Source organism: Anopheles marshallii, chromosome 2, assembly GCF_943734725.1.
Source record: "Anopheles marshallii chromosome 2, idAnoMarsDA_429_01, whole genome shotgun sequence".
Classification (NCBI taxonomy): Eukaryota; Metazoa; Arthropoda; class Insecta; order Diptera; family Culicidae; genus Anopheles; species Anopheles marshallii.
The window spans coordinates 51,734,247-51,760,431 of record NC_071326.1 but is presented as its reverse complement, the minus strand read 5'-3'; the positions used below and the strand labels follow the sequence as shown (position 1 = coordinate 51,760,431).

The window sequence follows — 26,185 nt, the reverse complement described above, 5'->3', positions numbered from 1 at the left end:
TGCTGTTGGAGGGAGACCCCGAACAGAGAAACATTGAAATGCGAGAGAAAAATGCGTGGCAAGATGCATAGGCAGACAGACAGAAAGACAGATGTGGCACGGATACGCTTGACGGCACCGAACGTTTACCTACTTCTAATGTACAAGCGACGACAAAGACGGCGGTGACAAACAAAAAAAGAAATTGTGTACACGACAAGATTTAATATGCTGAACAGTTTCACTTCAGTAACAGATTCCGCGGCCTTTCGTGGCTTCTCGCGGGTACGAAGATCGTAGAAAAAGAAGAAAAACAAAACAAAGACTAGCGCGGATCTTCGGAGATCACATAAACGCACGCTCACACACACTCACAGGCACATTACACACACGAACAAGTACACATACAGGCACACAGACACGAACGCGGGCGCAAAAGCAGCAGTCGGCGCTAATGGCAGCGGCAGTAGACACACAAAAACTGAGATGTGATCTCCACTACTTGATCATGTTCGAACCGGGGCAGCGAAATCCATTCCACACTGGATGGCGGACTCGTTGGAATTGAATGCAGCGTGCTGAAAAGTTCGTCGTGGAAGCCGTTTCTCGACGAGGGGACGCGCGTCATACGCGTTTGTAGTGGTAACGCTTGCACACACACGCACACACCCTCCCTTAAACGAACCAACTCCGGTCGAAGACCACGTGTGTTCGAGCGAGACGGGTGCTTGCTGGGGGGGGTGAAGTATCACCACCAAACCCCCGTGCGTTGTGCTGTGTTTTTGCGTACGTCCATGAGTGACTGAGTGCCTTCCAGTGGGCTTTCCTTTGCACGCGTATGCGTGGAATTCCTTAGCTTTCCCATGTGTCGTAAATGGTTAGGGAACGTGGGAAGGGGTAGATAAGTGAAGGGGGAGGGAGGGGGAAGGTGTTGCCTGTTGGGGAGGGTGGTTGGAGCTTCTTGCGTTCACGTTCGTTTCCCACGCTTAAGTTTACCTGTGAGATCGCGATCACGGTGTGGCTTGGATTGGCTACTCTTTGCGCCGAGGACCGGTTTCGTCGCGATCGAACGCGAACGGTCCGGCACCGATGGAGAGTTGATATTGGCAGCACTGCCGTGAAACCGACGCTCGGTCTTTATCGACCCCCGAAGCTTCTGTTCTAAAAATGCGTGCCAGTGGGATAGCCAACAAGGATGAAGAAGAGAGAGAGGAGAAAGAAAAAAAACGGTGAAAAAATCATGACACATAATCATGCGTAGATCCGTGTCCTATTCGTCTGCCACAGCATAGCAAAGTAGGCCGTGGGGTAGTTTGAAAATGCCGACTGACGAGCGATCATGCCTGGTACTGCAGGAGATCTGGCTTGTAAGTTTTGTGCTCGCGACTTCCCTTTTTTGTGGCGGGTGTCTCCTAGGGTAGTCCGCGTTACACTCACAGGGCGGAGAGGTTATATATGAATAAAAACGATCGCATGGCGCTATCATGCGTTCCGTTCCTCACCCGAGTTGTTTGAGTGTTATCCGCAATACCGGTAGCATGAATCGAATTTCGGTGAACACGCGTCGTAGTCAGTGTTTGTGGCTTGTTTTTATCTGCCTTGAAGACTGTTGCTTTTTTTTTTTTTGTTTTTCAGACCTATATTATTGGTCAAGATGTTATAGCGATTTAAATGGTTTTCATTGTGGATAATACTAGGTGGGCAATATTTGAAGATAAACAAAAACTAAACACGCCACGTAAGCTGATGAAACTTGAGAGAAAGTGGTGTGATATGTAGCACATTCAAGTAGTATTTCATCATTCAATCGCCACGAAATCCGTCCGTTGGTTGGTGCCACGAAAACTCCCTCCTCAATACCGTTTATGCAAATATGTTTTGGAAGGCTGCGTTGACAAATTTGGGAAAGTTCTGCATTATTACCCTTTTTGATTAATACTATTAAAAATTATCGATGTCTCAGTACTTGTTCACAGTTAATGAAATAAATAAAAATGTTAATGTTGGTGTGTAATTGTGTTTATCCAATATAATATTTGGTTAGTCTATGTAAAAATTAAATGAAAAAGAATGATGATTGCGTTAACACGTGGTTGTGAAATTCCAAACGTTAATCGTTTTATTTGTTCTCGGTGAATCGTTGAGTCACACAAAATGAGTCGAAAATCAGAATGCCATGGCTTTCCTGTGACGATCGGCAAGCATAACACTTCGCCAAAAACGACACGTCATCGATCACCTTTTTTGCGGCGCGCGGAGTTGAGGTAGTCTCCCGTTAGTCTAGTCGCGATGGCGAACGTCCATTTGGCAATCTTGGCCCTGTTATTATACGTAACTTTATTATAAGCCACGATCACCGTTTTGCAGAAAGCTTAATTAAGGGTGGTGGAACACTTCTTTATGTTTGCAGCAAAGATTTAAATGCCACTAAGGGTACCTCTATGCATACCCGGCGTAAAACTGTGTCTAACTTTTCCGGCTTGCAAGAGTAGAGAAGAATAGTTGTTTCTATTTGTTTTTCGTACTCGCACTAGTAGTCCATTTTTGTTAAAGAAAACACGCAGTTGATTTGGGTTTGTTTGAGCTCTTTCTTTTTTGTTTTCATGCAATTTGCGGAATTGACCGAAGCAAACGGTTTAGTTTTGATGACGCTGCCATTTGTGTGACCACTTGCCATTGTGCCATTGGCCATTTTTTGTGTTGTTTTGTTGCCCTGTCGTATCGTTGTGTCCATGCTTTTAAAAGTTTGAATGTAAGCTAGAGCTTTTATTTTGTTTCGAATCCGCTCAACCATTGCCGCGAACCTTGGGTATAGTTTTGGAAGTAATTTTTGTTGTAGTATTAGTTGATTGAAGTAATATTACATGTAAGCTACGGTTAGTACGCTGCCTTACATGTACATATTTGAATAACCATCTGTATGGACGGAGAGAGCGATTCGAGCGTTGGCAAAAATTATCTTCACAAAAACGAAAAATGTTGTTGTCATTTTAAAATAGAATGTAAAACCCTGTAAATTGTATTTGTCACACTATCACTAGACTTAAAATTGGGTTTAACTTAAAATAATTGCTGTACAGCAAATCTACCCCAACCCTCGCTATACGGGATTTTGCAATACATGACGTTTTGGAAAAATGACAGCTGAAAGATAGTCAAAGGATTTCTGCAAACGGCAGTTCCAAAAACTTGGATGCGCAACAAAAAAATAGAACAAATGCAACGTTTACTTGTTATTACTTGTTATTTTTGTTAAAAAATATGATAAACACAGGAATTCTTCTTAGTTCCACGTAATTTTATTGCGAAATTATCTGTGACCCCTTATACGTGTCAATATTTCAACTCCTCAACATGAAGTATAAACAATTTTTCTAAGGAATTCGTTTTAATTTTAAAGGTGGATTCGCGTGCCACTATTAAGAGTGTTGCATTTTAATGCCATTTTAAATTAACTTTTTTTCTGGCTTTGTTAACAAATCTAACCTATGTGTGATAGTGCAGGTATTAGGTACAAAAAGAAGTTTGAGAGGTATTATTTGAACACAGCCAGTAACAAATGGTCATTTAATAATTGCATGTTCAGAGGAGGAAGATCGTGTCGCTGCCTGACATGTACATATTTGAATGACCATCTGTACGGACGGAGAGTGCGATTCGAGCGTTGGCAAAAATTATCCAATCAAGCATAACTTCCACTCGAACAGCACTGGACCTGAGGAGCTTGAGTTGATGGGATACATAAGTGGGGTATTTGCCACATATTTATTAGGGAGTAAGGGGGAAGAATAAGTAATCGCTTCCTTCGCAGCGAACAAAAAAGATGAAGCAACAGCTTTAAAGTGATGTTTACAAAGCGCAACATTCGCAAAAAGAAGGTTAAGAGGCCCTCTAGAGACTTAGACTTAGACGTTTGCTTAGAAATGGTGATTTTGATATTTTGCATACGAATACAGGCACACACACGAAAAAAAGGTTTTGAACTCGTACCACAGCCATGCATAAGTTCAAAGAGATAACGTGTTCTGCAAACCAGCAAAGGCAACAGTAACCGAGAGGTCAAGCGATCGTTGCTGGTTCGCGATCTCGGAGGAGCACGTTTGCTTTCGTATGCGTGCGGCGAACATGTGAATGGTAAGACGCATACAACGCTCCAAAAACGCTGGTATGAGCGGTTGGAGTTGCCGTAGCCAGTTTGCGAACAAGTTTAACTCTTTTCACAACCACCGTCGGCTCCATCGGTCTTATCTTTTACCATACTCTGTTTCGCAGGGCTCTTTTCGCATTTTTTCTCGCACTTGCATTTTTAGCAAACATTTTGTTTTTTTGTTTTTTTTTTGTCTCTCGTTATTTTCTTTCCTACTCCGAAGGCAAAGATCTTACGTTGAACGTGCAACGTGTCGTTTGCCTGGAAAGTTGGAATTTTGGTCATGGGATGCGTTCTGCACTTGACGAAGAATTTGGCGAAAGAGAAACGAAGGGCTGGCTGGGGTCTTGTTGTTTTACTGCCGGAATGGTTTTTTTTGCGTGCATGTTTCGTACCATTTTAGTTTAATACGAGAAGCATGCTTCAGGCGACTGCACTTTAAAAAAAGGATCACGCGGTAGGTAAACGCAGGGCAAAGATGGCGATCGGCGACATTTGCTCGATGGACAGCGCGAAGTTAAGGCAGAGTAGCGAGGTAAACAGAGGCAACGCGGGGACGGAACGGAGAGTCTGTCAATATGCTTCGAGGCTAGCCGCATAATGCTGTTATAGGCGTTGCATGGTAAAACATGACTGGCACTACTAAAGGCAGCAAAAGCAAATGCAGAAGCCAAGGTATGCCGTTCCCTTGACAGAGAAGGCGGTAAACCATATAAAGTAAGTGTGGCTAGCCTGCTTTTTTGTTTGGCGGATCAATCTGGCTAAATACGGTAGTAGGCTGTATGGTGGATGCTGTATATAAGACATCTAGGACGAAACATACATGAAGAAGGGGTGATAAAACCAACGTATATTAACTCACGATCATACTTCATCAACAGCAGTATATCTTTATTGACACAAATTTAAGGCTGTGCATCATAACGTGTTGCTAAAGTGCAATGAGGCCACAATTTGTATATTCGTTCGTTGTTGCGTATCACGTAAAGTCATGCAATTGAAATTAACTGTATAGGATTTTCTTCATGATCATGACGAATACATTAGAACTGCAAACGACGAGTGAATCTCGCAATTTAACTTTTGAGCAAATATAATGGCACAGAAAGCAATACAAGACCGACCAACGATTCGCGTTCTAATTTGACTCACTGTAGGAATTACATTTAAATTTTAAACAAAATTCAATACTGTAATCAAGGTGACACTATCCAGAAAATACGTGTTTGTGTGTTTCAACGTAAATTAAAATGACAAATCATCATATTGTTACACATTTTATGCTGCATAGCGCTTTCCGCTCTGGCCAATGAACCACAAGCGCCACATAATCGAGTTTTCTAGACCATTCGTTGCAGCACAAATGTGGTTGTCCATGACTCAATTTTGTCACGTTTAATTCCTTGAAACTATCGTTGAAGCTGCGGTAAACCGTGAACACGCAGTGCATACGGATATTAATGGATGCTGGGTGAGCTAGGGCTTATGCAAAAGCATGACCGTCAATTCGAATCGATCGCAGGCTTTAACCGTGTGTGTGTGTGCTTTTGGAGCGCTAGCGGAGATGGCGATCGTTGGACATTCATTTCAAATTAATTCAGTTTCATTACAAATGTGCCTCGGGTTGGAGAGTTACGGATTGTTTATGTGGATAATTCAGGTACATCGGCGATTGATCGTTAGTTATACGATGGTTTACGTGTTTTATGGACATGTGTAATTGAGCTTGCTGTGAAATATAAACCAATGCACATGCAAATCCGACACGCGCACAAGATCAATTTTATTTATTATTCACTGGTATGATCCATTGTTTTGATTATCATTTTGAAAATATATGCAACAGCTTAACTGTCATATTAAGATTTTCCAGACATTGATAGCGATAAACGTTGAATATTGAAATTGCAATACTGTATTCTACCATCATTAATCCTGCCTGCCCGGTACAATGATTCAGAATGGTTTTTTATTTTGTTTTTCAATTCTCGAGAAGTTTTATTACACCATGCGAAAGAATCCATCAGTAAGAAATACCTACACCTTCGCCTGTGTAGAAACTCGCCTCAGTCTTATGTCTATTTATTTAACATTGCCGTTGTTTGCTTGTTGTTGGTGTGTTTTCATGTCTCAATGTAGTACGGTTCTACAAATCAGGCAGAGATCATCGTAACGCAAAGTTGTAAAACGTGGCCGTGTCTGCGGACGAACAGAACAGCCAAAGGAGAATCGTTTGAAAGGTGCTTGAAGGAATGAAACAGTTCACAATGTCTATTACAGATGGAGCCAAACACAGCGTTAGGAGCGGTTGGGTTTATTGACTTTGATTAAGTTGTTTGGGGTTTGACGATGTGTGCGGCATCTCCAAGTGGTGTGTATCCGTCGCTTAATGTCGGTGGAGATGAACGTCAAGGTTTAGAGCTGTCTGGTTGCTCGCATCTCACATATGTCTTTGTAATATGTGCATAGTGCACTGTAGGGATGTTCGGTGGAAGAAACAAAAGAAACTCCATCCACAGCTTTGCCGTCGCGCATTATGTGTGTAGGCACGGGCAAAACATTTCCATGCTGATTACAACCGCACGCCACCGTTAGTTCCCGATCGGTTTGGTTCGTAGTTGAATCTCCGTTTTGACTATTTGCCGTAGCTGTGGTCCGATGAAGATGTGAACGGGCGATGACGAAGAAGAACTTGAACTTGATTCTGCCTAATTTCCATCTGCTTCAATAATCCAAGATTACTTGTTTCGATCTTCTCCTCTGCCCTGGTATGTCGGTATGCTATACGCTGAAGTGTTCCGTGCCCGACTGCTGCTGTTATAAAAGCTGCTTGAAATTCATCTCTACCATGGATGGAAAACCAGTTCTCATCTTCTGGTTGTTTCTGATATATCTTATCCCATTACCTTTTACCTCGTTTGCTGTAGGCTTCAGACTCGATCGCTTGAACTGCAGCGGTCGGCTCTCACGAGGTTTCTTTACTGGTGTAGCCTGTATGGTTGGTATTGATGATTGTACACCTACATGCGCAGCACAGGAATTGCAGCATATGCTACGATATCCTGTGTACATCGATTCTCTTTTCGTTCCATTTCATTCGGCTCGGAACGAAATAATGGTCGGTTTATATGCTACCGCGCTACGACATCCATCCGTTTTATGCCGGGATTTAGTTTGCTATTTCTTTTCTTTCCATGAGATGTAACTCACTTCATCATATGCTACTGTTTGCGACGAAAACACGTTCGGCTCGATCGGTCTGAATCGGCTTTCTGGTCCTGGTAAAAAATATTAATTTAACTGCCATAAATCAACACGTCACGTAGCATACCCGCGGTATAGTAATTACTTTTGGGGGATTTTTAGAGAGTTGCCTGAACACTGACCGAAGGTGCAGCAAGATCCAGACCCAATGTCTGTCGTGAATGACTTGAATGGTTAAAATGACTTTTCGTTTGCTTCCAGGCATGGGCATAACATTTTGCGTTTCGATTGCATTTTTTCACATTTCCACACTGACACATTTAACTTGGCAGCGTGCGGTCACCTTCAAGAGAGACTCTAGATATGAGCGAGAGGAGGCGACCAAACGGCACCTCATCCTACAAGGCGGGTAGATCATCAGGGGCAGCATACTAAGTCATCACTGAAATGAAGTTGGCTACCGATTGTTTTCGCTTCCTTTCACTGAAGCCCTGTGGAATAATACTGACAGATCGTTTAAGTATGTTTCACAGAGAACTTTGCAAAGGGGTTCGTTGTTTTTTTTTGTAGTCGGTTGGATCAGGCGTCGAGTCCTGATGTTGATGGGGCTAATTTGTCCGCCCACTTCACTAGCTGTTGTTAAATGTGGCGAGGTGTTAATTTAACGACTTTACCCACTCAACGAGGACCGCTTCGTGCTAATTTTTCAATTACAGCTAGTACCGGAATCACTTCGTTAGTAAGTTGTCATCAGATAATGCTTGAATGGTAAATTTATGTAAAATATTGATTACAGTTGTAACGGTTCTATATAGATGAAAAATATTCTATATTAGTTTATTATTTCAAAAAGATACTTTTTATTTGTTTTATTGTATGTTATTATGATGGTGAATTGTCATTTCTTGGATATTATATTTCAAAAATGTAGTATATGTTTAATTAAACATTTAAACCAACATTAGATAATGCATATTTGATTTAAATAATTTTATTATTTTAATTTGTATTAGTTAATATTTTGTTATTATTAGCAGATTAAACATGTGCTGTTATATGGTATTCGTCCAGACGGAGGTGACCGTAGCGTCCTGCATGGCGAGATTAATAGACAAAAATACACTTTATTTTCTTGGCCATTATCTTCAACAAGTACTTTTTTCTTGGCTCCGTTATAAGCTATGCTAATGGTCGTATTATGTACGATTTAATGGAATAGCAAATCGTGTTATGGTATAGTCAATGTGTCAATGTGTAATTCCATCATTCGTTCATGAAATTGAATGGAAATTGCTTCAACAGGAAGAAATTGGCAAAAATTGAATTCATGACTTGGATGAATTCCACAGAACTCAGGAGAAAACAAACGACTTTAATGTTAGTATAAGTAACGAACCTGTTCAATTCAATCTTACAATTTTTAATAAGGCTTTTTCATGCTTTGCTTTACTTACTAGTGTGCAAAATTAATTTGGGATCTAAAATAATTGTATTATAAGTTATTATGTGTTTCAACATTATATTTAGAACAATATGTAAAAAATATGATTTTTAAACATCAATCCAATCTCTATGTTTTTCGCAGATGAAATTTAAAATCTTTTTAACTAAACAATTCCTGTTTTGAACAAGAACAATTATTGAGAACACTTAAAATGAATAAAATAAAATGAAAATAATATGGAGGTTCCGGAGTATAGTTGAAAGCGAAGCAGATCCTTCACGTGACAGCATAGATACCAAATCGACTAAGTGAGCGGACCATCTCTACTATTTCTACAAATAACATTAAAATATCGAAATAACTGTTTGAAGACGTCGCTGGCTTCATGATTAACGTGTTTAGGATACAAAAGTGCTGATCCCAACAGAATAAACATAGTAATAATGCTAGTCCTGTTTTATGCTGGCAAACTTGAAATATAACTGAATAGTTTGTTGAATTTGCAACTTAAAACTTAAAACAAAGTTGATAGTAGTATTCTTGACTAGTATTTAGCATTGAATGATGATTTGCTTAGTTCAGATTAAATATAGCACAATAATGATTTAATGCTAATCGTTGAACATTTGAAGTTCATGGTCGACGGAAGTTCAACACGCTGTAGAGGGAAATCGTACACACAATGGACAACAACCTACTAACGAGGAAGGGGTTTTTCTTCATATGTGAAAGCCTTCCGTACACAATGGATCACACGGGTGTCTCATCGATGGAGCTTATGTGGTGGAAAAATGGGGGCAGCAAATCAACCAACCGACGGGCCGACCTCTCTTGTTCGGTGTGTCTAGCTTATGCCGGTACCAAGAGGGGTGTATTTGCGCTCACCGATTGTGGGTTTTCCAATCCAATTTTCATCCGTTCCATCTACTCCACCTGTTCCACGTGTGCGCGTTTTCTTTCACGATAGACATGGGGTCTCACGAATCGGTCGCGTGCACCGAGGGTTCACAGACACCGGTGTGTGTGTGTGTTGCTATACGGCGGGGGGATATTGTCATCGCCGATGTTGCATGGATGGATATGTGTCAGTAATGAGCTGATAGTACTTGTATGGTGTGCGGTCGCGTGCCAGGGCTTCCGTGTGCACGGCCTGACAGCTAGCCGACAAAGTTAGCCAAAGTGTAACATCAGTTATCACTTTTCACTCGAGAGGTCCACAAGAAGCTAGTGTGTGGCATCGCGAAAGGCGGACGCTACGAAGTAACACTTACTACCACTAACTAATCAGCTGCACACAGTGACTTAATGTCGCACCGCTGATACGAACGAAAAAGTTGATGCGAAGTGAGACGTTGTTGTCATAGTTCCGGCCGGAAGTGATTTTTGTTTGGTTTCAATGGATGGCTTGTTTGTAACACATGTTGAAAGTACCTAAGTGATCGATTGTTGGTACTCCGGTGCATTCGAAACGTGATAGACATATTGTTGGCAGGACCAATCAAATGTATCGTGTGTTCCATTTCCGTTTACCAATCAGGTGTGAATAGTGCTCTGCATAACGTTGTAAGCCTGACATACGAAACAAACCATGCTCACGAACGCCGCACCAGAAGCGTCATCGAAAAGCTGGCAGTTCTAACAAATTAGTAGCAACCAAAAAATATGACATTTTATGTCCCGTTGCAGCAGCAGCACAAAGCTGATTCACAGTGGGTCACATTTGATAACAACAACGCGACAATCAGGTACACCTTTTTTAACGTGTTTGTGCAAAGGTTCATCTATGAAGGGTTCCCATACACATGCAACACACCTGTGCTGATAATGAAATAAAAATTGCGTCTAATCTTTCATCAAACAACCACCGGCATAGTTTCAATTATTTTTAGTTAAGAGGTTTACAAAGCAATGTTAAATACTTCTCTTTGGGGTTTGTTTTCGTTTGTTAGACAAATTAGATGATTTAATTTGTTTATCACAAATATTCGAGGTCGTACTGCTGTGTACATGTATAAATGTGGTTTATCGATTGACAAATACGATCATACAAGTACGTTGCGGTTGAATTATTTTTATCGACCTAGCTTTTAATTTGCTTAGGATTAGCGCGGGCAAATTTCAATAATTTGTAACGGATGGAAGTTGTAATCAAATTAGTATTTTAACATCAGAGTCTATCTGTTCCTATGTGAAGCGTTTGTTGCTGGAGATTAAACATGATAGATTTTTGACCAATGCGCTTAACAATCTAGACTTATATTTATTATGTTATTCATAGAAACGATGAAAATTTACGAAGAGAATGATTCGAACAATATAAATATATTCTTCTAGCATTGCTGTATCATTAAAACGTTTGATATGTTCTAGATTACAAGATGCTCAAGGTGGAAAGCAAAGAAGAGAAACACATGTCTGTATTATTTACACTGCCAACATAATGCGTTCATTTCGCTGTGTGGACACGCATATTATTCAGTGTATTGTATGCAAATACATTTTAGACTGTATTTGTTTTCAACTGCGATCTTGTTTACTTTTTCGGTGAGTTTTTCGCTTTTGACATTTTAATGTCGATCCTTAAATGCTTTTCTTAAATAAAATAACAAACCAAAAAGATGCTCGTGCAAATATCTAAAAACTTCCTCATCTTATCCATTTCCAATCTCGAATAAAAATTTATTCTAGTCTGAAAGGTATTATGAAAACTCAATATCGATGATTACCAACATTGCAGGCATGATGTCAAAATCATTTATTTTATGTCGTTATTAAACTTTGTTATGTTATTATTTTGTTATGTCAACATGTCATCATTCAATCACTTAACTGATAAGAGCTATTGACTGTTACTAGAATCTCTTGCTGTTTTTTATCACTTTTCTTAACTTATCTTTTTTAAGGACATACTTTCACTTTATTTTGTATTCACGCAAGGAATAATCAAAGTAAGTTTCGTGCTCTGGAAGCATCTAAAAATCGAGATTTATGTTTGTGTTGTTTTACTGCGATAGTCGAAAAGAAACAGCAACAACAAAAAATCAATTAGAATCTCATAATCGTTCTATACCGGATGACGCAGTATGCATTATTAAAATGGACTCGAATGTAAGCCATACATGCCCGCTAAACCGCAGCTTCAAAAGCGAAATGAGAAACCCGGAAAGTTGAGTAGGCAAGGAGGCAACAACATACTGCTGCGCGCCGTGTTAAAGATTAAGGTTTTAATTTCGCTCCCCATCATTTATGTTCTTCGCCTTGGCCCGGTATATGGCTGGATGGATGGAATGAAACGAACGGTCCCAGAATGGGATGGTTCCACGGCCTGAAGATCGCTCAGTTTCGCCTTCTGGTTTTGAGTTCGCCGCCCTCTTGCACTTTCGCTTCCACCCTCGTTTTCGTAGCTTCGCAGTGCGCCACAGTCAGCAGCATCGTCAGAAGCTACTCAGAACAACCACCAAATTAGTTTCTAACGAGCCCTGAGCCAAATGGTTTGCACGGTTTCGAATTCTCTATCCATTCTTCCTTCATCTTTCTTGCTTATTCCTATCTCGTACGCTCTTGGTGAATTAGTTAGAATTCACCTTTTGGAAGGGTTTTCCAAAATTATGATTGTTCTTCCCTGATATAGTTGTAGATGTGCTATGAACACTTTCTATTCACACATTGCAATATAGTTTAAGATATTTGCTTTGCAGCATAGTTTCTATTCCGATAAGTTTAATATATAATTAAAGTGTTATAAGTTATCTTTTAGTTAGCTTACCATTATAAACGGTTTATAATAGTTAAGTTATATTCCAAGTGATCATCCCCACGAATGGAAATAACTGCATGATTCTGATCTTATATTGATGGACGCGTGTATAATGTACACTATTTTGTGCGAGTTTCTTTCATTTCCTTCGTTATCGAAAACATTCATAAGAAAATCAGGGCACGATAACGGAAAGCAGATTGGGAACTAAACAATTTAAAACAACAAATTAACAACAAACATGAAAAAAGTTCTAAAACATAAACATAACCTAGGTTATTCTCTTCGTTAGAAAGGCCAGGCCGAATCGACTTATTTTTACCACGTAGCCGGATAGTTAGTCCTTGCTACGGATCATATAGGATAATACTTTAAAAAAACACATGAAACAAGTTGCAATAGTATGCACGGGCTGATGAAATTAACCTCATCGTTTGCGGGAAATCCATCACTTACTGGAAGCATTGGAACACTGGAATATTCCAGCACTCATTTATTTGACGAAACTTTTGAGAGACTGTACAAGGGCTGCCATTGGTCAGCACGATGGTGTGCGTGCTTTGATGAGTGCCGGCTTCTGTGTTACCCTGGAAATACTTGCAGCTCACACCGTTTGGCAGTGAAGGAGGCTCGTCGTTGTATTGGAACAGGTTAATTCTTCTCAGGAGTTTTAAAAAGCCTCCTTTCGGGGGCTGCGTGAAGTTACACTTGCATCTCTCGCTGCTTCGGCACCGAACCATCGCCATCTTTTCCTCGTTCGTGCACACATAAACACACACACACAGATCTCGATCGCGATCACGGGGGGTGCGTTCGTTGAATGGATAGTTTAGCTGTTTCCTCACCTTTCATCCTTTCGCCCTTCAATTGATCATCTTAGTCTGGTCTGGTCGTCTGCATTTGACGTGTGGTATTTCTCTTTATGGGCTTCTTTCTTGAGCGTTGAATGCCCGGAGCCTCCTACGGTGCGCGTGCAACGTTGCCAAGTTGTGCCGTGCGGCCACCACATGTCAACACAGACGTTGGTAACAGGAGCATAGGTACACATATGCTGCTGCGTACTTCGATTAATGTTTTTTTTTGCATCAAACCAAGGGATTGGACCTGTAATTGGGCAAAGTAAGAGTTTGTCAACGTGTTTTGTCATATGCAGTGAAAGCAGAAAATGCACCGAATTGTCCAACGAATGTGTAAAGTTGTCTCGCAATCGTTGCATTCAAGTGCACTTGCCCGATTGTGGAAAAATGTTCTATATGGACTCTTTTACGAAAGGATGAAAGGGTCTGTAGAGGGGTACGGTTTAAGAATGATGTGATGATCATGTTTTTTTTAATTGCTTCATTTTTCTAGCCATTAGTTCGCACAGTATCTGCCTGTTGCTTTGGCGTTTTTCGTTGCCTGTGCTGATTTACCTGCAGCAATTCCATGCAAAAAAGCACAGGAAGAAACAGTTCCGCTGTGTAACAGTGTTGGTGGTAGGGCAGTATGCGTATTGACCATACTCTTCTCATTAAAACATTTGTTCAAGATTTACCAGCATCATCATTAGTTTCGATCGGAAATGTTAGTTATTAGCATTGCCTTCACATGCATGCTTACGCATGGAATAAACCTTTTAAGATTGGGATATTTACATTACAACAAAATTATCAATGATAGTCTTTTGTATGTTTTGTGTACATAATACAGCATAAGGGAAAAAGAATGCTATTACAAATTGAAACATGAAATCAAATCCTTACGAAAGCATCGGGTGGAAAGTAATTAAATGTTCTCGTAAGGAGTTTGTTTATAGAGCAGGGACTTAAAATTTTGGTCGTATTGTTTGCCTCTACCCTGAATCACATTCATTAAAATTTAAATCTTAATTCTTTTAAAAGATTTCATTCTTTGTGGAATAGTTAACCAGCAAAGAGTTAAAAATACTCTTCTTGGAGATTTGAATCAATTCACTCCTTAGAAAGATTTAAATCATTCATCCATTCTGAATCTTTGTGCACATCACTAATACAATTGTTATTTTGTTTTGTTTTGTTTTTTTTTTTTCAAATGAATAACGTTCCGTTTTGTGTATTACTTTTATTGCAGAAAACTTGGTTTAGATCTAGTGCCCCGGTCAGGCACGCTAGCAGTAGATCCACAGAAAATTGGTATTGTATCACTCCACCAGGTACACGTCAACAGTGCTGAAAATGCAAAGGCTGCATCGGTACGTTACAAATGTCTGAGAATAACTTATGATGTGAGCAATAAATAAACGATACCATTTTCTTCCTATTTGCTTCACAGAACCGAGGAACCCTTCGCCGAAAAGCGGGCAAAAAAATACATACGCATCATCTATACTTTTGCATGCGTGATTTTGGACATCGGATAGGCGACGATGCAGAAATCTATTTCTACCTGTATGACGGTAACACGAATCGTATGCGTGCCCTATCGGAACGATTTCTGGTACGGATAGCGCGTGACGGCTTTTCGACGTACGTGGAAACAAGCCATAACTGTACCATCTTTACCGATCTTGGATCGTCTGATTTGAACCAGGACCTATACCTGATTGCTAACGTGATGCGTGTCGGTAAAATGCTGCACTCGGAGTCGGTAAAGAAAGGCGACAAACTCACAACTACGACGCACGCTTATCGACGACCGTACGGAGTTGGTGTGCTACCACTGAGCGAAATTGTCCAGTTTGATTACAGCGTCGAGTCGGAGGAAAAAGAGTTTAGCTTTAAGATTTTCCAGTGCGAGGAGAAAGATTACCACCAATTGCACGAGCTAATCATTAAGAAGGCGAGTGGAAAATTTCAACCAATCAACGCTAGCACCCAGGGTCACTATGGATTGGTAGTGTCCATGAAGCTACTGCATGGTGAAATCAGTCAAGCAAAGTTGGAGCAGCCGATCCTGTTTCAGGGTACTGCCATCACCAAGAAAATAGGTTTCCCCGATGTAATCATGCCGGGCGATGTGCGTAACGATCTCTTTCTCACGCTCGAGAGAGGTGAGTTCGAACGGGTCGGCATCAGTACAGCAAAGAACATAGAGATCACGGCGCTGGTGCTGGATGAAAATGGGCGCGTGGTGCAGGAATGTATTGCGATCGCTTCTGGAAGCCCGTTGCAAGCTTATTACAAGTCGATGGTACTGTATCATAACAACTCACCGGCGTGGAATGAAACGATCCGGATGTTCGTACCGATTGATAAGTTCAGCAAGGCGCACGTGCGTTTCGAGTTCCGCAGTTGCTCGACGAGGGATAAATCCGACCCGAAGCTGTTTGGATTTAGCTTCGCCCGGCTTATGGAAACTGGCGGTGCGACCATCGCCGATGGAGCCCATGAGTTGTACGTATACAAATGTGAAGACCCGCTGAAGGTACAGCCGAATGTGTATTTGCGCCTACCTTGCTCCGCCGGTGACCGGCAAGCGCTGGGTGATTCACCTTCGTCGTACCACCGTAGTTCGAAAGAAGCCTTTTACGTGCGCACAATCCTTTGCTCAACAAAACTGACACAGAATGGAGACTTACTATCGTTGCTTCAGTGGCGCAATCGACCGGAGGGCATTCAGGACTCGTTGCAGCGCGTGTTGCGACTGCACAATGAAGAACTGATCAAGTTCCTGCAGGATGTGCTGGACGCTTTGTTTGCTCTGTTTTCTACCGACGATGGTAACAGTACGCCTCACTCGGGACTTGTGTTTCACGTGCTAGTCAACATATTTAGTCTGATGCAAAGTAGCAAGTTTCAACATTTTAAACCGGTAATGGACGCGTACATACGCAATCATTTTGCAGCTCCGCTCGTATATCAAGGATTGCTTTCGTCGGTGCAACACCTAGCGGACTGGTTGACGACTACGGACAATCTTGAGCCAATCGTGCAGTGCTTTAGCTCACTGGAATTTATCTTCAAACTGATCATCCAATCGCGCAAACTGTTTGCCCACGCATCGGGCGGGCAATATGAGGACAAGTTTAAAAACGATCTGTTTTCGGTTTTCCTTTCGCTAAATGGCATGCTCGCAGTGCCAAGCACAACACAAATCCTAGCGACACAGGAAGCGCTGCTCAGTAACGCGGGCGTAGTGTTTGAGCAGCTGCGCACCATCATTACCCGACCGGAGCTAGAAACGCTTGTTAAATCCATGCTCGACGCTGTTCCAAAGGACGCTCAGCCACCTCTGATACAAGCAAAACTGAAATCAATAAAGGATATGGTTTCCGGCCAACTTTTCCAAGATGACGAGCTACGTTCGGTCATATTGAACATCGCCTGCAAACATCTGCGCATTCATTTAGCTCGTCGAGACGAGTTGAGACTCTGTTCGGAAATTCTCGCTGAAGTGCTGATCAAGCTGTATGAAGCGAAGGCTAAAACCGGTGAAAAACCATCAAACGCCATCCATCACGATCTGGACACGTTGTTTGCGAACATCTTTCCCATCCTGCTACAAACAATCAATGTACTAAGCAATGGCGGGAACGAAAATCTCGTTTGCGCGTTGTTTGCGGTGAAGTTAGGTCTGCTGCAGCTGCTGGACGAGTCGCACTATCAACGCATGTGGGATCGACAACAGAGTGGCAGCAGTCCGACGATCGTTGGCGGAAAGGAACTGCGAGATTTTATACAGCAATGCTTGGCCATCTTCAAGGACATACTTGAGCAAGACTGGATGATTTTTTCAAAAGATTGGTTGGTGATGAAAATGGCCGCCAACGATGTCTTGCGACGAACGTTAGAGGAGTTAGCAAAGCCTCTGGTATACCGTTTCCTTGGTCCTCAATCATTCGATTCACAACTTTGGTGGTCGTACTTTAGCGTCGCCGTTATTTTCCTCACCCAACCATCGCTGCAGATCGAACAGTACCACGAAACAAAGCGACGCAAAATTTTGAGCACGCACGGAGATATGCGCGTTATGATGGGCTTCCAAATTTTGAGCATGTGGGCCCAACTCGGCGAACACAAGCTGCACTTTATTCCGTCGATGGTAGGACCATTTTTGGAGGTCACACTTGTTCCAGAACCGGCGTTACGGAAGGCCACGTTTACGGTATTCTACGACATGATGCAGTGCGAACAGGTAGGTGGAAAAGGTTTCATTGAACTAACAAATTTGATCTTTTGTATGGAATTTTGCGTAGAATTCACTAGCGCAAACAGCTGACATTTCTCAACAAACCGTAATTAACCTCAATCCTGGCAAAAATGGGACAACATTATTAATGGTCGCATTTGCACGAATATGTAACGTTATTGATAACGCGAAACTTTGCCTACAAATTATTGCAGATTGGGGCACAGTACATGGAATGAATCTTAAAATAATTCTGATATCAATGAATTTATTGAATGTTTGTGATACATTTACTCGATATATAATTACAATGTTACAAAGATTTTTGTTATTTTTTCAATGCTCCCAACCGAGCAGGATCCTGACTCGGATAGTGCAATTGCTGCTGATGCATTGAGGGTGGCATCATAGAATGACCAGAACCAGCACTGCTGCTGGTTCCGACATCACTTCCGCTTGAACCCCCTGTTGGAGGTGGAATACCGGAGGAACCACCAGCGGTTTGCTGATACATAGCTGCATAACTTGGCGCCCCTGGAATCAAACCCGGCGGCAGCTGATGTATCTTCATTCCCGGCGGCAAAACGGCCATTTCCGATGCTTGTAGATTAAAGTAATCCGTAGGATTGGGAGGCATGGGCAATTGTCCAGGGAGCCCGGGTACGGGATCGAAGATTCGGTTACTTCCTCCGGGACCGCGGGGAGTAGTGTTCTGTGCGTAAGCGGTCGATTTGGCCTGCGAATGTGCCCACTTGATCGTTAATTTCTTCCCACCAAGCACAAGCTTGTTGAATGTCTTTTCCGCAGCTAACTCTGCAGCTGCACGTTTAGTATACTGCACGAATGCACATTGCTGTCTCGGAACCAGTGACACAGAACGGATTTCACCGTAATGATAGAAATTGTCGCGTATGTCCACCTCCGTTATGTGTTCACCCAGATTGCCGACATAGAGCGTGGTAATAGTTTTATCTTCCGGTGGCTCTAAAGTAGGTATCGAGGCGGCCCGTTTCATCAACTTGTCCGCCACTGGATCGTTGCGACCATAGTACCGATCGCGAATGTTTTGCTCTGATAGCGGATCATCCGGTTCCACCGGTTTGTCATGTCGGTAGGGGCACTCTTCGCCACGTTTGCACTCTCCCTTCACCCAGAATGAACAGATGTGAGGTAGATTACGTTTGTAATAGGGCGCGGTACGGGCTAACTTTGCCAACATGTCGCTTGCCGCCAACGATTTGCCTACCGTTCCAGCGGCAACCGTATTGTCATCACCAGCCTTCAGCTGTGATTCAATGTTCTGAATATAGAATTCTTTGTTTACGTCACTTTCTGGAATCTTGTCCTGAATTTTGAGCGCAGCGTCTCGCACTTGTGTTGGCAAACCGTACTCTAGATCTAACAAGCATGTCTGACAAACGTTCTTCAGCTTGCTGCATGTCTGGCAGATTTCCGTCTTCTTGAATCGCATCCTAGCTCCGGGGCACCACCGGAAGATTGTAAAAGGGCGTGTACAGATTTTACATTCTTTGCCGTAGCGTTCCTTTATCTGAAATGATCAAGTTGGGCAAACGAAATCAAAACGACAGGAACGATAGGATAAGGGTAGGGGCCTTAGAAAACTTACCATGCGAACGTAAGGATTGTCGCCAAGACATGTTTGGCAAAGTATTGGAAATTCCTGAAAGAAGATAATATCGGTAACAAGGACTACGTAAAATGAACTGCAACTTTCTTGAAAAGAGGCAAACGAACCGAATCTTCCCAGTTCTGTCGATTGTAGGTGTTTGTAGTTTTTGACATAGCCATTCTGATAGATTTCACAAATGCTTTCACGTTTCAGACGCGGATTAGTTAGGAAACCAGAAGCTGAGGCCAAAGAACACGCCGTAATCAGCAAAAAACCTAATTTATGAAATGCTAAATTACACGCTTGGAAAATACAGCACTCCAACTTTTTTCTCGTTTCTGTTGTGACGTTTACGTTTGACAGATGTAAGAGCGAAATTGGCAGTGTTGCCAGGTTGGCCATGTCGTTGAAATGTTTGATTGATACATTTCTAGAAGATATGATATGAGATGCTTTCTGGAAGGGTAAAAAAGTGAACCATACATGTAACATATATAGGTTTTTATTATTTATTAGTAATTTAGATAAAATTTGATCGATCGTACACTAAATAAAAAAAAAGATCGATGGGCACACATGCACTGATTGGATGTTTGACGAAGCGCTACTTTATCATGCTCCCAATTCCCAAGACAAAACAAACCTTTGACCTTCGTATGACGCTTTCCAGCCATGAACGTTTTTTTTTTGTCAGGCCGGACGTCGACCTCGTGTGTTGGTGAACAATTTGGATCTTGTAGGGAAGCAATCCTACAATTTCAATGAAGGGTTTCAATTGGAATTTACCTTTTGACGGTAAACTACGATTATTGAATTAACACTATTAACTAAAGAAATAACCGTTAAAACCAATCCACTAAAGTAAAAAGAATCCGCGAACTATACATGTCATCAAACTCTTGCACCGGTCTGAAGATGTGGATAAGCGATAAGCGTTACGGCAGTATGACTGCGGAGTTGACTTGCAGGACGGCTGTATTGCTGTGAGCCAACAATTATCAAAATCATCAGGGCCAACGTCATCATTAACAACGAAGCATTGAAATTCGTTTCTTTTGTTTCTTCTATTGTTTAAGGACGAATGCACCCATCGAAGAAGGGTAATGGAGATTTGATGTATAATCCAGCCACTTCAACGCCAAACACATCCATTCTTGGGGAATGTTTCGTTGGCATCGATTGATAATAACCCATAAACCACTACTCGTTGATACCTGTGCCCATAAAGTATAGTAATGCAACAGATTTTTGTTTGTTTTATAATCTTTCCTTTATTTTTCGAATCTCTAGATTGAGAAACATAAATAGAGAGAGAGAGAGAAGTAGAGCAAGAGGATAAACGAGGCTTTTGGGATAAAATGCTGATGTTGTGCTTTTTGGCTAGGCTGTAGTAGCCAATTGGGGCTGATGTGCCTGCCGCCTCCATCTTCCTCAGAAATCGTTTATTTCGGAAATATCACCCGATGGTTGATTACTAGCGTTATTGTTTAGTTTGAACATTGAAATGTGAAATATTGGCAAATATTTCGCTTAAATGTTTTCGTTCATAATTTAGCCTTCTCAAGCGATTGATCTGTTCGTGTTTCGTTTTTCCTTGTGATGCAAATACGTCGCACATGGTTTGTTTTTTATATCGTTTCCTTCGCAATGCATGCTGTTGCTGTTTCGATTGTTTTGTTTATATAGGTCCAATGGCAGATTATTGTTTTTGGTTCTTTCCCTTACGGTGTGTTCTACTGTTGCTACTAAACACGACGATTACACACTACATATCCCTAGGTGTTGCTTAACTTTTCCGTCTTTACCAATATTAACCTATACCCTCTTTTGGTTAACTTAAATTGAATCAACCTAATCACGATGTTATGTATGCGCTACTATTATGTAATTTCCCGTTCCATGCCCAATATAACTTTTACCACATTACTTTTCACATTTGTTGCTCGTGATTTGTTTAATCAATGTTGCTTGCATTCGTTCCTACAGTACATATAATAACTTAGTATTGCTTCCCCGCTAGAAGAAATCATAAAAAAGAAGCTCAATAGCATAAGAACATACATATCGTATAACAACGACCAATAGTCGGCGTTTTTTTAACTTTCAACGATAAACGCGGTGCAGTATTTTGCTTTACCGGTTGCCATACATACTTACATAAGGAAAGCCTGTTTTCGATTCGTATTTTTTTACGTCTTCGAGACATTTCGTGACTGTGCAAACTTGGGATGTGGAGGGTAACTCTTACTTTTCCTCTCAAATCAACATGTTCGCAAGACATCCCTTTAATCTTGGAGTCGTTTTTCTTTTTCGAAACACACTACTAATCTAAACATCATCTACTGTTTTCTACAAAAATTGCTATCGTTTTCTTCCCGCCTAAAAATGTTCTGCAAATTTTGTTTCGCCTGTCGGATAGTTTATGTGATGCATGAAGAAGTCGTTTAGACATGCTCTAAAACAATTGCAAATATTTGTCTACACCGTTCATTCCTGTGGTCGCTGGCCGAATAGCGTTTTTCATTTCATTTCATCAAACGTCTCCTATTGGGTTTAACATTCTGGAAGGGGTTTTTAGTTTAAGAATCTCTAAAAACAGCAGATTGCGTTTGCTACATTTCGTACATTGCCTAACAGAGCCTTTAAACGCTTCAGAACGGACAAATATTTACTAGACAGGAATTAAGATTGCAAAGTGTTATAATATATGGCCAGTTTAACGAGCACGTGCACACACGCACACACGACATTGCACTTCTGAGAGCCCCACTAGAATTTTTCCCTTATTCTATCTGCAATAATACTAACAATTTATCATTCTCTGGTGTGTACGAATTTTGCATGTAACGTTGTGGTATGGAGCATGTCTTGGATGGATTCGTGTTCAACTAACGTCTGGCTAATATTGAATAGTTCAACAGTGCGAACTAAGACTTTCTTCGATTTGAATTTGAGCAAATTGCGTCGTCGTCACTTCAGCCTAGCATTCTTTTAACCGATTTCGATCGGATTAATACGTACGTTTGCGGTTGTACGGACATGTGAGCATACGAATCGTGGTAGTAGTGACCTATTTATATACTACTACACTCTTTCATTAAAAATACAAAGCCACCGTGTAGTAAGTTCGACACAGAGTTTGTCGACGTCTAGTTCTGGCCACACGCTCTCTAGGTCACCGTTTCACTAACGACTTGACTGCGAAGGATCCGGATCAGATGTACACCGGTGTCCCGTACGTCCGGCCATTGCCGCACGATGGCTATAAGCACCAACGTGCAAAACAGCGTCGTCAGCACACGTAGTCGCGTTTTGAGAAATGGCACTATAATGCCGGCAACCGTTGCGACCAGCAGTAAGATTACCTGCAGCACGGTCAGCACGACGTTGATCAGCTTCACTACTACGGCGCGTGCATTCGAGTTATAGATGCCTTCCACCGTTACGTACTGTTGCTGCGAAAGTTGCTCCATCTTCGAAATGCGCGTCTGACAGTTTTCGAGGATCTCGTTGACATCCCGCAACCGTTCGTCGCTTTGGTATTGCACCTTTTCCTCCAGGTCGGCGATCGCTTGCTTCAGGTTTTCGCGCTCGTTCTGATGCAACTCCGACAGATCGTTTATCTGCTCCTCGAGCCGATCGGCTCGATACCGTTCGTTCTCGAGTGCCATCGAAAGCTCCGTCACTTCCTTCTGCACCAGCTCAACCCGATCCAGTCGTTCTTTTAACTTTTGGTACTCTTCGCGCAGTTCATTGAGGGCTTTATAATTGACGCACCGCTGACTGCAACTTAACCGATGCTTGTCCGATCCTAGCGGTATGCTATCACTAGTAACGCTGCTACATTCACTGTCATGCTCACTGTACTTTCCACCGGGGACAGGACCGTGATGGCGGTGACCCGAAGACACTCCATGCAATTGCTGATGGTGATGGTGGTGTTGTTGTCCACCCTGCCCTTGTGTTCGTCGACCCTCGCTATCACTAATGCTGGTGTTGTGTTGATTGCTTGGCCCACCACCACCGTTAGGGCCACTCGCATTCGGCGTGGTTTGCTGTCCCTCAGCACCGCTCGCCACGTCTATGCCGGAAAGTTCGCTATCGGCCGCACATCCGGTGTACCAGGTGGATGTAAGCTGGTTAATGTTGTCCGCACTGCCAAACTTGTTCCGTATTAGATGAGCAAATTTGCGTGGTTTCGATATCACAGTTGCCGACAGCCCGGTCACGCCGTGCCGAATGTTTCCCCCGACGTTTCTCAAACCCTGCCCGACGTCGCGCAGCATCTCGCGCGGTTGTAGAAAGCTTTGCTGCTGCTGTTGATTCGTCGTAACCGCCAGCTGCTGCAAATTTGGTGGTAGCGTTTGACTGCCCCCCGTGAGCAGCACCGCCTGCTGCTGCTGTTGCTGCTGCAGCAACAAGCTGGCCGTGGCTGCTGCATGCTGCTGCTGTTGCTGGGATTGTTGTTGTTGTGCCTGCTTTTGTTGCGTTTGCTGCATGTCCTTATAGCGTTTGTTGTAGGATTCCAACTTCTTTTGCAGCTGCGAAATGTTGTTTGCGCTCTTCTGGTTCTTCTTCTCGAACACGGCCTTAATGCGTTGAAGCTGCTGTTTGTCCGCATTTGCGGCAAGCTTCAGATACTCGTTTACGTTAGAATCACGCGCTTCCTGCTCCTTCCGGATCAGTTCCCTTGTGCAGGCAATCTTGGTGGTGATGCGATCGTACGCCTGCGGTGCACTACTCCCCCGCGAATGTCCCTTCTGATGACCGGGGCCATGTTGGGGCTGACTAGACGATCCCGGCAGCAATGTACGCTCGACGGAATCATTACTGTGCTGCGATACGGTGGTCACGTTGCCGTCGACTTCCTCCAGCAACGGTATAACTCCGGATAGATTACTGTAATCTACGGACATCGTGCCTCGCATCATCTCCTCCAGACTAGACTGGACTCCTGAACTGAATGCAACACCACTTCCACTACCTCCGCTGGCTACGGTCGTACTGGCAATCGAGGAGGAATTGCCCGTCGCAGGCGTGGTTGTTGTTGCTGTAGTTAACATTTCCATTGTCGCCGTAGTCATTTCCAAAGCTCGGCTCTCTGCTTCCTGCGCCTCCTCGCGGGCTCTTGCCTTCGTGTGCTTATCTCTCCGTCTGCTACCGCTACCACCACCAGCACTGTCGCAACTTCCCAGCCTTCCCGGGCTGCAAATCGGTCGATAGTGCAGCGATTCGTTCGAATCGGGCGGCTGTTCTTCCAGCCTATTGCGATTAACACTGCCGAAACTAGAATCTGCGACGGTCCCGGTGACTAGACTACTACTACTACTGCTACAGCCGTTCGCTTCTTGAGCCACCTTTGACGTCCCTATTTAAAAACTGGTCACCGTTGATGTTACCGCCACCGCCGTTGCTTGTGGCGTATCGCATATAAATCCATTCACCACTAGGCAGCACTCTCTTGCCACTTTGTCGATAATTATTGTTGTGCCTGACCCGACGGACACACACGCGCGCGCTCAACAATAAAAGACTCCCGCCGTAGTGTCGTAGGGATGGATGCGTAACGCACAAACACCGATGCACGTCGATGGCGCCGCTTGCTGCTGTCACTCACTACCGCACGACGACGGCCAGCGCCCAATCAGAACGTCGTCGCGACGTCTGTGCACCAATTTACCAATGTGTTCTTTTTTGCTGTTGTTGTTATGCGTTCTTCTGAGGGCTTTTCGCAGTTATAATGTCCTTAGGGGTCGTGTTATCGTGCCTGTTCTGTACCTTTTACGCTCAGGCGTACCTGTTCCCTCCTCAGTATTAACAGGATACGCTTTTCTTGGGTCGACTGGTTTTCTTTTATTATCGTTAACACTACGGAGCTGCGGCTGCTCCACTGCCCACTTGCTGTTGCTTTGAACGATTACTGTGATTAGCGAGTGGGGTGCTTCTGCGGGTGATTCATATTTTCCACCACTCCGTTACCCTAGAAGTGATTGATGATTGATTTTGTTTCTCCGTGGTCTTTTTGTTCCATCAGCTTACTACACACACGGGGATGCGCTGATGTGTGGTGTGACAACGTTTCAATGTAGAGAGCTACTATTGCTAGCTTGCTTCACACGACTACTACGGGTATTTGTGTGTTTGTCGCTACTTCCTCATAGCGGTTCTGTCGTTCTGATCACGGGAAAGGATTTGCACACACACGGAAGGGCGGAGACCTGTTAGGTTTTCGCGAAATGGAACTAGAATGATTGCCAACTTTGGGCAGCCGATCAGTTCCAGCCTGGTCGGGTGCTGAAAGCGACAACAATTTATCGCTTCCTTCCGGGTACTTCCTTCGTTTGCCGTACAGTCGCTAAATGTCAATTAGACACAAATCGCATAATTGAGATAACGAAAGAGCCACGCACTTTTTTCAATCGTTCGTATGATGGGTTGATTCGCTTTCCTTGGTGTGTGTGTTCTGACTCCTCTACACCAGCAACCATTCAAATGCATCATGTACACCGATGCATTAAAGGGACACTGTTTCTTCGTTAGCTTCCCGTTGTTTATTGTCCGTCCCTTGCTGCAAATCGGATGCATCTCCCCGTGCGCAACACTCCGTCTTGTCTATGTTCTGCCACCGTAACCTTCTGCCATGGTCGGTGGAACGCATAGTTTCTTTTGTTTTTCTCGGTGGTGTAACATCAAGGCAATCGCACAAAAAGAAGAAGAAGGTTGGACGGCGGCTACAATCGGGGCATTCTATGCGCTGCGTTTTCCGTGTGTGCTTCGATTCGTACGAGGAGGTACTCTTGTGTTCCTCGCGACCCCGCACAAAAACCACACATCAAGCAATTATCATCATCACATTTCACAACACACACGAGAGCTCTCCTACACACGAACACACAGTGTAGCCGAAGGGAGCGTTGGATTGGTATGAATCAATCGGTC

The 26,185-nt window shown here is 42.9% G+C and overlaps 3 protein-coding genes across 3 annotated transcripts in view; 1 reads left to right on the top strand and 2 right to left on the bottom strand.

Moving 5' to 3' along the window:
- Window positions 1–26,185, top strand: part of LOC128706841 (dedicator of cytokinesis protein 3) — a 48,419-nt gene that overhangs the window by 17,980 nt on the left and 4,254 nt on the right. The window contains exons 4-5 of the mRNA XM_053801783.1: window positions 14,620–14,740; window positions 14,821–17,622. Coding sequence (XP_053657758.1) covers window positions 14,620–14,740; window positions 14,821–17,622 — 2,923 coding nt within the window. The remainder of the gene's footprint in view (window positions 1–14,619; window positions 14,741–14,820; window positions 17,623–26,185) is intronic.
- LOC128706843 (pre-mRNA-splicing factor RBM22) lies at window positions 17,945–19,425 on the bottom strand. Its single transcript, XM_053801785.1, has 3 exons — window positions 19,372–19,425; window positions 19,244–19,297; window positions 17,945–19,165 (listed from the first exon to the last, which is right to left on the bottom strand). The coding sequence occupies exons 1-3, from the start codon at window positions 19,423–19,425 to the stop codon at window positions 17,945–17,947; spliced, it is 1,329 nt and encodes a 442-aa protein (XP_053657760.1).
- LOC128706842 (transmembrane and coiled-coil domain protein 3) lies at window positions 22,417–24,345 on the bottom strand. The gene has a single exon (XM_053801784.1). The coding sequence runs from the start codon at window positions 24,328–24,330 to the stop codon at window positions 22,417–22,419; it is 1,914 nt and encodes a 637-aa protein (XP_053657759.1). The 5' UTR covers window positions 24,331–24,345.

Excerpts from the sequence above, each read along its gene's own strand:
- LOC128706843 (XM_053801785.1), bottom strand. The coding sequence starts at position 19,425 with ATGGCTATGTCAAAAACTACAAACACCTACAATCGACAGAACTGGGAA. Across the intron at positions 19,298-19,371 it reads GACAGAACTGGGAAGATTCG|GAATTTCCAATACTTTGCCA; the intron begins GTTCGTTTGCCT and ends ATCTTCTTTCAG. Across the intron at positions 19,166-19,243 it reads ACAATCCTTACGTTCGCATG|ATAAAGGAACGCTACGGCAA; the intron begins GTAAGTTTTCTA and ends TGATCATTTCAG.
- LOC128706842 (XM_053801784.1), bottom strand. The coding sequence starts at position 24,330 with ATGACTACGGCGACAATGGAAATGTTAACTACAGCAACAACAACCACG.